General features: G+C 40.9%; 1 protein-coding gene across 4 annotated transcripts in view; it reads right to left on the minus strand.

The window, feature by feature from the left end:
• Positions 1-15,989, minus strand: part of atxn7l1 (ataxin 7-like 1) — a 38,768-nt gene that overhangs the window by 20,221 nt on the left and 2,558 nt on the right. For 3 of the 4 annotated variants that reach the window (XM_074626234.1, XM_074626233.1, XM_074626235.1), the window contains exon 3: positions 7,949-8,053. In XM_074626234.1, the coding sequence (XP_074482335.1) occupies positions 7,949-8,053 (105 nt within the window). Of the gene's footprint in view, positions 1-984; positions 2,719-7,948; positions 8,054-15,989 lie in introns of all 4 variants that reach the window. The other variant, XM_074626236.1, reaches the window with a different exon arrangement.

The raw sequence follows: 15,989 nt of genomic DNA on the forward strand, positions 1-15,989 counted from the left end.
TTATTCTATATATTAAAAAAAACAAATAAAAAAAGCGAAGCATTCGAATACTGATTTGGAGGTCGATTACCATGGCAATGGTCAGCCCTAGTTAGTACCCATTGATTTCTGGGATTCTCCCTTTGTTGTCTTATTTTTGCTCTTCTCTTAGGTAAGAGAACATTTTTCGAGAGGTCAAGAGCACTCTTACCAAGATAAGAAAAAAACATCTTGTTTTTACAGTCCACAAATGGTTTGTCCTTTGCAAGGAAATAAAAGAGTAATGTAATGATTGGATTATTAAATTTGTGCGTTAAATAAGTACTATTGGTCCTCTGATCTAAATTAAGACTATAAAATCCCTTGGATGATATTGCGTGCGTGCGTCAAAGCAGATTTGGATGTTTAAGAACATTTGGTGCATCTGGAGTTGACTTCTTGTATTTTTTTCTCTGAACAGAAAATTAAGAGACATTTAAGAGAATGTTAATGTTGCATGAGATCCAGTGTCTCCCATTGGCTCGTAACCTGTGCAAATCGCAACACACAACCAAGAGCTAGTCGCTGAGCCATCAGAGGAGTGCCCGCTCGGCCTACGGTCCACGGCGGACAAAGATTTCCCCAAAAACCCCTGTTGCGCGTCCATCACATCATCTGAGGGCACGTACAGGACACAGAGCAAAGGGACCTCTCACCCTCATCCAGCGTGATGAGGGAGATAATCCAACTCTGATGAGAGTTAGATTAGAAGACTGATCCACTCTCGTGTCTGTAGAGTCAATATGTATCCACCATCCTGCCAGCAGCCAGTTAGCTTCACTTTGCACAAAGACTGAAAGCAGGGGGAAACAGCTAGCGTGGCCAAAAAACAGTCCGGCACATAACCCCAGTAAAAACCACGTTTTAGTGTCATTTTTACACTTTGCTTTTTGTACAGATGATATGTGTTAAGATGTTTCCCCTTGTTTCCTGTCTTTGTGCTTAACTAAGCTGACCATTTCTTACCTGTAGCTTCATATTTACCGCACAGACATGAGAGTGGTGTTGATCTTCTCATCTAACTCTCTGCAAGAAAGTGAATAAGCGTATTTCCCAAAATGTCAAACTATTCCTTTAAAGCAATGCCAAAGCCTCACAGAGGTATGTTATTTGGTTGATGTTAAAGTGCTGCAAAATACATGAAGTATAATTTTAGAAAAGGGTGTCCTTAGTGTAAAACAAACTCCTAAGTAGCGGTGATGTCATGCTTCACTCAGTGAGCAGCATAAGGGATTCTGTGTGTGTGTAACATGTGTGAGTGTGTGTGTGTCACAATGTCAAACAACGAGGTTAATGAGTGTAGTAGTAGTCTACTAACAGCAGCACGTTGGAACAAAAAGGACAGAGCAGACAGACTGACTGACCCCGTGTGTTTGCTCAGAGTGCACATGAAAGTGTGCTGCAGGTGACTGAGGGAGAGTGTGCGTGTGTGCAAAGTGTGCATTGAAGAGATTAGCCTCTGCGTGCATAAGTATAACAGGTGTGTGTGTGTGGGTATGATAGCATGTTGAGAACGTATACACTGCCAGTGTACGTGTGTTTCTGTCCAAAGTATAGGCTATATGTAATTTGCATGCAAAGCAGAGCGTCTCTGCATGCAGTATGTATGTATGTATGTATGAGAATACCTTGCAAGAGCATAATTAGCGTATGTGAGAATGTGTGTGTGTGTGTGTGTGTGTGTGTGTGTGTGTGTGTGTGTGTGTGTGTGTGCGTGTGTGTGTGTATATGTATGTGGCAGGTGTGTAAATAGGCCAGTGGAAGCAGAGGACGAGGAAGGCAGCTGTATTCAGAGTAGCAGGATCAAAGTCCAGAGACACATTTGCAGGTATGCAGCTACGACAGTAACAAATTCACACATTAAATCACACATTATTTCACACACCATTTTAGTCAGCACAACTGTACAGTTCAATGAAGCTGTACTGTAGCAATGGAAACTGGGAAATGTGTGTATTTTTTTTTCCTGTATGGGTGTTTTTTGTATTTTCTGATTTCAGCATTATTCTAATTTACCAGGCAGGAAGAAGGTAAATAAAACATCTGAAGAAATATGATATCAGATATGCTCTTTGGACAGGCCAAGTATACCCTTTCTTGTGAATTTGTGGGTCCAACTCAACCTGCTATTCAATCTCTGTTGCATGCTTTTCTTTGGATTTATTTCCTGTTCATTTGTTCGATTTAATACAAGAGAAAACATTTTTTAAATACTGCATTTTTCAATATGAAAAATTACTATTTGAATAAAAAAAAAAAAAAAAAAATTCTGCAAAATGACAGAATAAAAGTTAAGGTTAACTATATATTTATAACTGTAAAATTAAAACAACATAATTATGGGCAGCTTAAATTGTAGGCCAACAAAAATGATTAAACTCTGTACAGCTAGTATACTTGTATCTACAGTAAGACATAATGAATGATAAACAACTTCTTCTTCATAGTTTTGGAACAGAGCTCATCCTGTGAGCGAGGAGCCAGTTGGGAGCTAACCGTACTGATTTACAATACATGGACGGCTGCCCAGGCAAGGTCACTAAGCCACCCGACCACAAGGGCACCCTCGCTACTACGCTCCCTCCCGCCTGCCTGTCGTTATGGCAATGCTGAGAGCCCAGCTGGTTGCCGATTGGCCGCTGACTCATCCTGTGGGTGGAGCCGTTGCGTGATGAGGAAGCGGAGGCTCTCAGAGCTCAGCTGGGTTTGTTTACATTGAGCGAGGAGGAGCAGGAGGAGAGAGAGAGAGAAATAGATATGAGGAAATTAAGAAAAGCATCTGTGAAGTTCTGTTATTCAGGTTATCTAGAAGCACTGGGTCGAAGGAAACTAGGCTTATATTACAGTATATTAAAAGCAGTGGGATTCTGGTAGTACACATAGTACTGGAAATCTATATAAAGACAGCTGTTTATGTCTTTTGCAAGTGAACAATAACACAATTCCCCTCGCAAAAAACAAGGCAACATTTACATTAACTACATTTTCACATCATGTTTTCAAATCTCAGATGACTAAACATTAGCTGGCCAAAAAGACAGTAGGCATGGAGGCTGGTAATGAAAAAAAAGATCGCTATGAAGGGGAGATGTGGTTAACAAAAAGAGGTTGTGAACCATTGCTCTCTTGCATAGATACTATGATGCATTAAGAGTCCAGAAAAGAAATGTCTCTCCTTTTGGTCCTCAGATGAGGTAAAAATGATTGTGATGCCATGCACTTTGCATTTTGAAACACAAAGTTAAGTGGAAAGACGTCTGACATACAGTAAGCTGGCATTTTATCTGTCCCGAGCCTCTTCTAATGGTTCGCACACAGCCAAGCCGCAACAACAATAACACAAGAGCGAAATGAGCAACACCACCAGTAAACGAAACTAAGCAGGACGTCTGTGGTTAAGGGCAAAACTTTCCGACGACAGATGAACATCGTGTGAAACGAACAACTGCACTTCAGCTCAGGCACAACAACAGACAGGGAAGCACCGAGCAGCCCAAACACTTGTTAAGTTAGGAGCGCAAATAAAACCGAAAGAAAATAGAGGATATTTCTTTTTGACCTGCCTCAGAGCCTCAATTAATCCACCACTACAGAGAGAAGTTGGTCGGCGAGTAGAGAGAGACAGACACTCCCACCAACAGCAACAAGCCTTTCATCGTGCACAGGACTTACTCACACACAGCAGGCCACCAGCACTGGAGACAGACTGAAAGAGTGCAGAGAAGGATATATCTGAACACGGCACGGAGTGCTGATTCATCCAAACAGACAGCTTCAAAAGCATGGCTTACGCTTACGCTTCACACACACACACACACACACACACACACACACACACACACACACACACACACACACACACACACACACACACACACACACACACACACACACACACACACACACACACACACACACACACACACACACACACACACACACACACACACACACACACACACACACACACACACACACACACACACACACACACACACACACACACACACACACACACACACACACACACACACACACACACAAATCAGATCATCAGTTGTGACTCTTGAATTCTCTAATTTGTCATGGTGTTCAGGGCCCAAATGTACCAACCATACACTGTATATAAAGACATCACAGCAACCCTAAAGTAAAGTAGGCTTGCTGTGGTAGTCAGTGTTACCGATATGCTCGGGCATACACCGATTACATTACTAGCCGTCGTTTTGGTTCTTTATATATATAAATAAAACCCATTTAGTAATTTTTGACGACGGACTTTACACGTTGAAAATAAAAGTGTCTGCTCCGTACGGAGTCTCAGCACGGAGTAGCAGGTGTCCGATTTCACACACGGGACGAGAGAGAGAGAGTTGACAGACCCCGCCCCTTCCATGTTAGGGGATGGGTCAAACTAAAAAGTCAAAGTACACGTCAAATACATTTTTCCCAAAAATGTTTTTTTTTGTCATTTTAGGTAGTTCTTACCACGCTGATGTATGTTCAACTGTTCATTTTTCTGATAAGTTTGGTTTTAAATAGTTATTTGATGCTATATAAAAGGGGGTCAAACGTCATGATTGGCAGCTGTGAGTCTCTCTCGCTAGCAAGCTGCGGCTGTGCTCGGCTCGCGATTGGCTCGGACGGGTGACCTCGATACCGCGGCTCCATCGCCTGATCACTACTGCGCATACTCTGGCTCCAAATGACTTCAAAATCTCAATATGGTAGCTCCCGTATCCGGGATATTTTGGCTTCACATCTGTACAGTGGGAGACACTTGACTATGAAGAAAGCTTCAATAATTTCCCCACATTGCTGAAAAGAGTAGAGAAATCGTAAATCTTCACTGGGAAACTGTCTTTATAACATCCTAACTGTCCATAATAAGCTTTGATGTTCACCCACCATTAAACTATGTCTTAGCAAATTTCTCTTCACAGGCTCATCGGAGAGAGCATGATACAGACACTGCCAGTGTGAGGGGTTTATTTGATACCCACTGAGGCCACTTATGCCAAGAATATACATGCTTACCTTACTCTAAGGAGATTTAAATAAACAAATAGAGCAAGTCTCTGACATATAAGATACAATAACCTTTCTAAACAGAAGACGTGGCATATATTAAACACCCATCCAGCACAGGTCCTAGCTGAAGCTGTGACCACTCTCTTCGTCAGACACACAACAAAGCTTGAGCAGCAAACTGGGCGTGTATAACTCAGAGCCACTGACCCCTGAGGCAGCCAACCCCCTCCTACTCTGTGTGTGCGTGCGTGCGTGCGTGCATGCATGCATTTCCGTATATGTAAAGCCTCAGTGCTGATTCGACGCACAGGTCAAGCATGAAGGCAGATCCCATGATGGACATACAAGGCTATTGCAATGAATGTAAATGCAGAGTCACAACATTTGGAAGCAGAATCCCCAGCTGGGAACAATGGCACTATACTTGTGAGGATATTCCAGTAACATGAGGAATGAGCAACAATGGGAGGAAATGCATAAAACATCAGAAGAAAATCTTAACAGGTGCCGGTTCCTAGAGGCAATCCTCTCAGCAGAGGCCAGGAGGAGCATTTGTCATGTCATGACACAGAGTAGTTGTGTGTATAATAGGGGTGGGGAAAAAAAATCGATACACCTAAGTATCGCGATTCTTTTTTTTTTTTTATTTACGGTTTTGAAATTGTTTTTTTTAATGCCAGAATCTATATATTTGCTTCATTTGAGTCTATGCGGAGGTAGAAGGAAGTTACTGCTTTTATTATTGTAGTCTGAGTAACGTGACGTCATATCTGTTCCGTATCCTTCAACCAAAACAAACCGCAGCCGGCCGCAGTGAGCAGAAACGGAAAAACAGAAAACGGCGGAGGGTCGGCGTGGATACGACCTGCATCCTCACATTTTAAATTCAAAGTGGTAAACACTACACATACAGTAAAGTATGGAAACAATTTGGGTTTCACACATTTCCAGGAAAAGCAGAGCTAGACATCATGGCTAAAGCTGCATGCTTATTACTCTGTCATGGACAGGAAACGTTATCGTATTTCCATAACGTGCATTCAAGCCGGCCGTCACTCGCATCTCCGTGGTCAAATCGTCCGACGCTACAACTGTAGAGCACCCATATACTGACATTTACAGTATTTTAAATGCATTCAAACGGCCCCGATGGAGCTGACCATGGATGTATAAAGAGAACGGAGCTGACGGGAGAGCTAGCGACGGACTTGGCGAGGTAAGAGGAAGTATACATGTGTGACTATGTCCGGTTTTCAAAATAAGGTGTTAACAAAGGGAACTGTATATACAAAATACATATATGCAAATAAGATTGATGGATTATATTCACCAAAAGTATAAAACATGACATGTCCCTTATAAATTAAAAAGAAAATGCCACTAATGTGTGAGGGAAATGTCTTTATTCTTTGATTTTTGGGTTGCTGGAATTTTTTTTATAAATAATTCCAGACAATGATTAATATATTTGACTTCAGCACATCTCTGACTACATACTAGTGTTAAAAAAGTTAGAAAAAACCCGCAATAAATCGTAATATCGGATCACAATTCCTGCAGAATCGCAATACATATCAAATCGGCACCCAAGTATCGTGATAGTATCGAATCGGGAGATAGGTGAATCGTCCCAGCCCGAGTGTATAATGCTTCAAATTTAAGAATGTAGTCAATGAATCAACTAAAGTGGCTGGACAGTGTGCCTTCTAGAGTTAAAATGATTCTAAATATAAAAGTATATGATGAAACAAGATTAAAGTAATTCACACATTCGACTTTTCTACTAGTCATTATGTGACTTGGCCTGCTGGTCGCCTGCTTGTTATCATGTTATGGCCCGAGGGTAGCTTTGTTTTATGGGGAGCTCTCAGGAGATTCCCACTCCTGACTGTGTGTGTGTGCATGTGCATCAGACCTGTTGTTACCCGACTCGGAGTACGTGTCAGCAAGTAGAAACGCTGCCAACGAGGGGGGGGGGGGGGGGGGGGCAGGAGCGGGGACAAAACAACAGCGTTCGCCAGGAGTGTGTGTGTGTGTGTGTGTGTGTGTGTGTGTCTCACAATACCACTGACCTCTTTCTGCTGAGAAACAGAAAGTGAGAATGTGCGCGCATGCAACTCCGCCGGCCTCTCTCCTCTCGGGGAGAAGGGTGTGTGTGTTCATTAAGCGTGACTGTGTGACTGTGTGTGTGTGTCCCCCCACCCCCCTCAAACAGACGGCTCAGGCTGGTGCACGTGCCGCCAACAGAAGGAAGCAGCAGCTCGCAGGCAGATGCGAGCACGCTCAGTGGAGCCACAATTGAAAACAAACAAGAGGTAGACGGACAGGGTGCGGGGGCCAATGGGAGGCGGGAATCAACAGTGCTACCACTTAAATAACAAATAGTCTTAAAAAGGTAAGGTTTATTAACATGTGTAATTTCATCTTTTAATCTACCCATAATTCCTCTTGCGCGTACATTTTTTGGAGTACAAATAGTAGCAATAATTGGCTTTGTCCATATGCTTATTTCTTGGATTAAAAAAAAGCTTGTTCACAATGCTACATCTGGTCCATTACTCTGTAAATTATTTAGTGTATTTCAGTCATTATCAGCCTGCTGAGCATTAAAAGGTATAACCGAGTGGTGTTTATTAGTGTGGACTGGAGGATAAGTTGTAAACTATGTTTCAAAGTGCCCTGAAGGGATAAATAGAAACTATTGCATTGATCTGAATGACTCTGTGTGTGTTTGTGTGTGTGTGTGTGTGTGTGTGTGTGCGCATGAGCATGTTAGTTTTGTGCCTCCGAGTGACAACTGGAGATACCCCGAGGCGTGTGTGTGTCTTGGTGATGTGTGCGATTATGCCCTGAGGTTATTATTTGTGCCTATGCCCTGTGGTGTGTGTGTGTGTCTTACCATAGTGTGTGAGGATGCCCTGAGGAGTGACCACCTGATTGCAGACATGGCAGACAACAAGACAAAAATCCTCCAGAGCTGGAAACTTGCGGCAGACGAGCATCTCTGAGGAGGACAGGAAGAGTAGAGGCCACATTTTAGAAACACAAACAATCAAGAGTTAAAGGTATACAGCATGTTTTTGCAAAACTGTATTATGGGTCAAGTTAGCTGTTAACACCAGAGGTCCAATTGACTAATTTCTTCAGGTGCTCAATGCGCTTTATCACACAATTAGCAGATTCATCCAAAGTGACTCTCTTTAGCAATACAATACAACAAATGTATGATTGATCAGTACAACTTCTGCGCTGACACACACATTACGATTGGCTGAAAAGGAGGGAGACATCGGATTGGCTACAGATAATTTCCTGTTGAAAAAAAATGCATTTGTAGATCGGTGCACGTTAGGGGAGTCTTAAAAAAAACAACACACAAATGCAATTAAGTTCACATATTGCAAGCATTTACAAATGCAGGTTCAACAGTTTGTATAGAAATGTAACAACATCCAAATATGTTTTTAATGAAAATTGCAAATACTTTTAAATACATATATTTGTGGATTTCTATTACATTTATTTAAAACAAGAAATATTTGTGTGTGCGTCAGAAATATATTTGTGAACCTTATTTTTTCTATGTGGATTATTTTTTTTACATTTATATACAGCAATAACTATTTTTGTGTGCATTGAAAAATATTGTAATTTATGTATAAATCACAAAATACATTTGTGAATCCTTTTGTGTGCATTCATTAACATTGAGACTGATCTGACTCCATATCAATCTAGGGTTTATTTTCCAGGATAATCATTTTGTATATAATAGATGAGAAACTAGTGAGAATTTACATATTATAATTGATAGCTTATTTGAAAACATAATAATAAAAGATGTGCAATTTACAATGACATAAAATCAGAAAAAAATATGAAAAATGTATAGAACAAAAGAAAAGAGCGGAAAAATACACAAAAGTAAAATATATTGTGTATTTAAATTACACAAAAATTGCCAGACTTTGAAGCTCATCATTTAGCTTTGGAGCTGCTTTTCAGATAGTAATAGTCACCTGTTGTAAAAAGAAATCACTAACATGGAGCATCATAACCAAACAGTTCACACACTGATGATAATGTGTGTTCTAATCACTAAACAGACAGGCATAAAGACACAGATAGTAAGAACAGATAAGCCTTTCAAACACACACAAACTAGCATCCTGTGTTCTATCTAGCATACAGCAACCATTGTGCCTGGAGTTACAAGAGATACCACACCCACTAAACAAAAACTGAAGATTAATAGAAATATTGAGAAAAACAAATATGTCCAATGGATGCTATCTCTTTTGATTAAGCTTTGAGAACCTAATCTTCCTGCACCCAAACAAACTCTACTGACAGAAATCACAGCACTTATTAGCATGGGGCTTACGCCAGTCTCACTGAGGGGGGGTGGGGTGTGTGTGTGGATGTGTATGTGTGTTTGTGAAAGCTCCCAAGAGAAAAAAATGGAGAATGTGTGGGTGTCTGACAGCGTGTGGGTGCATGTCACGATGACCTTGCATTGCTGGCGAGTTTTGTGTCATCTGGGATGTCAAAGAGATCGGCAGTCATGCTTCACCCTCGTCAGTGTGTGTGTGTGTGTGTGTGTGTGTGTGTGTGTGTGTGAGCAGGACACAGATCTGCGAGGTTACTCAAGGTCAAAGCCATATCATACAAATATGTAGAGAACGTGAGCTTGTGCGTGTGAGTGTGTGTACATACTGCAAAAGGTCACAGTTGGTTTCATTACTCATGCATGAAGCGTTCAAGGGCACAAACACTGAGGTTGACATGATGACTGAGAAATAACACTCCAAAGGAGGAAAAACCGGCATGGCCATTTTCAAAAGGGGTCCCTTGATCTCTGACCTCAAGATATGTGAATGAAAATGAGTTCTATGGGTACCCATGAGTCTCCCCTTTACAGAATTGGGAATTAGGGTTCAGTGTCTCGCTCAAGGACACTTCGACATGCGGGGATTAAACCGCCAACCTTGTGGTTAAAGGACGACCACTCCACCCACTGAGATACAGCCACTCCTGCAGCAGTAAAGCGTGTGATTGTTGTCCTAAGTTAGGACACACAATATGATCCTCAATACTTTGGATTCATAATGGCAGGCGGTGATGGGTGAGGGTAAGCTGAATATTATGTGGGTCATTACACCTGACAGTGGCATAAGACATATTTATAGCCCTGTTTGTCATTTATGTGGGAAGGTGGTCCTCGGAAATTTTTTTGAACAATCAGAAGTGGACCTCAAGTAACCCCTGCTCTAAGAGAGCTCCTAACTTAGCCTAAACATTTATAGCAAGGAGTCCTATCTTAGGAGTGATCTAGGAAACTCAGGAAGGAGCTGTAGTTGACCTAGGGCTGTCCCAGATGCCATTTTTTGGGCTTTGAAGTTTCGGTGAGAAATATTTGAAGATATTTGAAGATTCATGGAGAAGCGTGGCACAGCATGTTGACACGTTCTTCTGTCTGTCGGTCTCCATCTCCCCCAGTTTCAGTGCCCAAGACAGTCCCGCTGCCGCACTACTGTACACACACACACACACCTCTACACACAACAAACAGCGATATCTGTCTGAGAATACCTAATAATAATGTTGTAGGATTATTCCTTATTTCATTGGCTATTTGGGGATTTATACATTATTATTACATACTTATTTATGAATAATAAAAAAATATGAAAAAACGAAGCATTTGAATAGTGATATGTAGGTAGAATACCATGGCAACGGTCGAAGCCTCGAAGCATTTGGGTCAGCCCTAGGTTGACCCCGTTGATAGGTATGACACATTCTTTTTAAAACGGTGCGATTGGTTGATCTAAAATATGTAAATATGTTAATAATGGGCATAGAATGGACAGTGAAATCTATAGGCCTAATAATAATAAACTATATTTATATAGCACATTTCAAAAACAAGTTTCCAAAGTGCTTCACAGCCATAAAAACAGAGAGTACACAGAGCAATTACAAATTAGAAAGTTCAATGCAGCAAAGAAATAGAAAAATAAATAAAAGACAATAAATAAAAACCTTAATAATAAATCAATGAATCAAAGCATAAAACATTCGGATTAAAAGCCATTTATACACACCAAGGTAATAGAAATGTATGCAGCAGTATGTAGCTCACAAGATGTCTGAAAACACAGGCCTACCTGAGCAGTAGTATATTCACATCCTGGTAATAAGTATTAAATCTATTTCATTACTTACTTGTCATTCAGAATCACAATGTCATTGAGAATATTTCTCCTACCTCTTTGTCTCTCTGTCGTTTTCTCCTCTGCTTAAGAAACTCTTAAGCCCTTTAAAAGTCCTCCTCCTACTAACAGTTTTTCACTTTAAGAGCTCTCTTAAGGGCTAAGATGCTTTGTGAATAACTTATCTTTACCAGGATCTAGTCTTAACTGTAAGGGAAAAAAACTTCAGAATTCTAAGAATTTTCTTAGCATTCCGTCACTGGGAGAAACTGAATACGGCCCGAGGCCTACAGTTGGATCCCGAGTATCGGCACGGAAGCAGTTAGCGGTAAGATGCTGTGCACAAGTTCACCTCGTCAATACAGAGGAAGAGATCATTTCCCACTCATTTTCCATGCCCATAAATTTCCAAGCATGCTCCTGGATTCAAGCCACAATTCAAGCTCTCTGATTCCCGTGTTTGCTGACCAAAAAAAACGGCTTTCCCACACTAGCAAATAAACTGTTTGTTTTTGACTTAACTGAAAAAGGGGCCTGATCTGAGCTATAATACAAACACAAACGGAAAGATGTGGCTGCATGTGAAAAGCAACTTTTAAATATTGTCATTGTAGTCAACAGGTTGTTAAGTTGTTAGGGTTAATAACTGTAACGTGAGACTGAACTGAACAGAGAGCCTGGAAACACTGCTGCATGTTAGCTCGACCGGCCAACTGTTTTCTGCTCAAAAAACTGGATCAGCATCACAACGGTTTCTGTCTTTTCTTGTTAATAAACTACAAGGGAAGCCCAGCCAAAACGCAATATGCAAAGGACTTTAGTGGAAGTTCTGAAGGAAAAAAAACACAAGAATGCAATTTCCTCTTCATCTGCCAAGTCAAATGCAAACTAAGAGCGCAGCCTACTTCTGCAGCCTGAATGGTGTGTGTTTCTCAAGCCAACTGCCACACGCTGCCAAATGACTGACAGGCCTGAAAATGAACTACGAAAACAATCAGTCACTGGTGAATAAACATGTTTGGAGCTAGTAAAACAATCAATCATTGGACACAGATTACATCTAGAGTGAGTGCATGAACTTCCCATTGATAAACTGCAGTTTGGAAAGCAACTTGAAAGAGAACGTACAGGTAAACAGACAGGGTTTGAAAGCAGTGACTACCAACATGAGAACAGTAGGTTACTCAGCTCTGATCTAGAGAACTGAGGTCTAAGTAATAATGCAACTGTAGCAAAGAAACAGCAACATGTTTCACTTAGTAAATGACCTACAATCAACCGACTTAGTGGAAACCTTGTGCACAGGAGCCACTTTCACTGTTTGAACAGTTCCAGAGGAGGGCACAGGCCACAGCTTCAACTTAAGTTGTTTTTTCAACAGGCACATCAGATAATTATTGGTACTGCACCAAAATGTCTGATAGAGTAAACAAGCTTACCAAGCAGCTGCCTGGCACCTAATTTTGCACACCCCCAGGCTACAAACTCAACAAGTTCTCTCCATTTATGCAAAACTGTCCAAGATACAAAACCTGGATTCAACTTAAACCTGCAGCAGACATACAGTTTTTGTGGGTTCATAGAGATAACTAGACTTCTGCATCTCTTTATGGCTCTGTCCTCAGGCTTTAAAAAATGTAGCCCATGACAGGAAACTTTGACAAATCACAGGTCATTTCAGAGTGAGAGCGTTCCTATTGGCTGTTCATTCAGCGGAGGCAGCTGTCAATCACTCGCGAACTCCAATCAAACGGTCAAATTAGGCAGCGCTGATCAAATATGAATCAATATTCTGTTACTGTAATGCCTATTTCTCACCTCAAATGTTTTCAGAAACATCTTGTTGTGTATTGTTTAGTTGTAAAATAAGAAAGTTTGCTCCAGCTGGTGGGCGGTGCTTGGTATTTCCTCAATTGATCTCGACATGGCTGCCAGGTCACACACTTTCTCATTTTACAGCTAAACAGTACAAGATGTTTCTGAAAACATTTGAGGCGAGAAATAGGCATTACAGTAACAGAATATTGATTCATATTTGGTCATCGCTGCCTACTCTGATTGGTTGTTCTCCTCCGGTCTGTGAAATCTTGCAGATGCCATTAGGAGCACCGTAGGACACCGGAGGACACAGAGACACATGATTTTTTTTCAGATTACCTGTCTCATGCACTACTGTCAGGATATAGGGACGTTTTATAAGAATAACTTTTTTTAAATCATATTTGCTCCATTTCTACCCACGGCTGCTTTAAATCATGTCAGAAGGAGAAACTGAACAAATGTGCTGGGTTATGATCAAGAAACCGTCATTTCAAAAAAGTTGAAACCTACTTCTCCCAAGTTGTATAAAGCTTCAAACATCTGTTCTCAAGGTCAGAGTCATATGATCATGGGGTGTAAAAGCCAGGCTGAAAAATTAACTCCCGTCAGGGAAACTCTTACATGAAGCAATTTATGGAATAAGAGTGGTTTCACTGATATATCATGAAATATGAAACCAGAGTTACAATCTAACATCTACACTGAATACATTAACATCAAGGACGAGCTCATTCCACTCAACATCTATTCAGAAGGTTTTCATTTACTTCTTTCACATTCACTTTACTTCTGACCATTTCTGACAAAATATTAAAGGTTTTTAGGGCTACATCTTACAATTATGATCTGCAGGATATTTTCTCTATTAATCGATCAAAGCTGCAGTGGAGCAAATAAGATTTTAAAAAGTTATTTTTATAAAACGGTCACTATATCCTGACAGTAGTGCATGAGACAGGTAATCTGAAAAAAAACATGTGCCTCTGTGTCCTCCGGTGCTCCTAATGGCATCTACAAGATTTCACAGACCCGGAGAAAAACAACCAATCAGAGCCAAGCTAGAGCCTTGCAGTCTCTGAGCTCAAATATGAATCAATATTCTGTTACTGTAATGCCTATTTCTCACTGTTTGTTGATGTTTCTGAAAACATTTGAGGCAAGAAATAGGCATTACAGTATCAGAATATTGATTCATATTTGATCAGCACTGCCTAGTTTCACCATTTGGTCGGAGTTTGCGAGTGTTTGACAGCTGCCTTCGTTGAATGAACAGCCAATAGGAACGCTCTCTCTCTCTGAAATTACCTGTGATTGGCCAAAGTCTCCCGTCACAGGCTAGATGTTTTAAAGCCTGAAAACAGAGCCATGAGGAGGTGCAGAAGTCTAGTTATCTCTCAGAACACTTGATTTACAATATGCTGAAAGATTATTATGGATTTTTCCCCCCAATGATGCCAAAAACATTCTACCTTTAATTGTTTGGTCTATAAAATTAATTTTTTTAAAATCACAAATTTTTCACATTTATATTTTCCTTAAGCCAAAGCTGGCATCAGTCATACTCAGTTTACAATTTTTTGTATTAAAATTTGCAAATCCTCCTTTAACAATTCAACAAAATAGTTGCCAATTAATTTTTTTTTGACTAATAGTTTCCGTTCTTAAGGTTTTTGATGTAGACTTTACACCGTTTTGCTTTTATGCATGTTTCACTCAGGCAATATTTCATTAGGCACATTTGCACCAAGTACAAGAAGTGTATGCATCATTTTCTTTGACTGCATTCAAGCGTTGACAGGTTATATGACTAATTTCAGATTGAATCATTTAAATGCAGACAATGGAACCCCATTTACCAAATGACTAATTTTGAGTAGTCTCATAGGTAGAGTAGACTTTTTTTAAAATCCTCTATTGAAAGGATTCAAACAGCAGAGGAAACAGCTCATGTATTGCAAAAAGTATTGTGCCATAGCCTGCATGATGTGGTGAGTTCCTTCTGTTTGATGCAGAGCATTTACACGGAAAGCACATTTGATCCGGGACAACTCTCAGCGCATGCTTGCAGAGATGTTCATCATACTCCTGTCTTAGGCGACATACTGTACCTCACAGCTAAAGTCATCTTAATCAGCTGTTTTCCACAATAATGAAAAGAAAATACACTCAAAGACGGCTAAATAATCACCTAAAGCATCGCTACAATATCACAATGTTGGTAAAACATACAAATAGAAGCATTACAGCACTGCCTATTTCTAGTGAGGTGATGACAGTGGCTGTCAGTCGGTTGTCATCATCTTGTGTGGCGACATAGATACCAATCATGTCCTGCACCACACACACCATTACTGCCAACCGGACGTCACCATCTACAAATATGTGTGCACTGAAGTGTCAAGTGCGTAAACACGTACAGTAATATGTAAATCTACTTTCTGCTAGATACAAATTTACAAATGAAGCATTTAAGACGTGTATCCCTGTGTGTTTGTCTGTGTGCATATCACTCTCAGCGGGCTTTTTAAGTGGTATGTTACCGACAGATCAGCGATTCTGGAAACACAGTTTGGCTCCGAGAGAGGAAGATGAGGCATGTGAGTGAGTGAGTGAGTGGGAGGGAAGGGGGGGAGGTGGTATTTGACCAGTGAGAGTGAGAAGAGTTTCCCCGGCTCTGTGTGTGTGTGTCAGTGTATTTGTACGAGGGCTGCAGCACGCTCAAACTTTCTGGGATGACTCAAGTGTGTCAGCGTGCAGCGTGTGCTTCTGTGGGTATTTATACGTGGTGAGGCATGGAGGAACTCCTCTGGCTCTGCCCCTGAGGGATGGAGGGGGGGTCGCGGTACCCACTCACTGCTTAGGGGCACCCCGCAACCCCCTCCACATACATGATATATATAACTA

The sequence above is a fragment of the Sebastes fasciatus genome, chromosome 23, assembly GCF_043250625.1.
Source record: "Sebastes fasciatus isolate fSebFas1 chromosome 23, fSebFas1.pri, whole genome shotgun sequence".
Lineage (NCBI taxonomy): Eukaryota > Metazoa > Chordata > Actinopteri > Perciformes > Sebastidae > Sebastes > Sebastes fasciatus.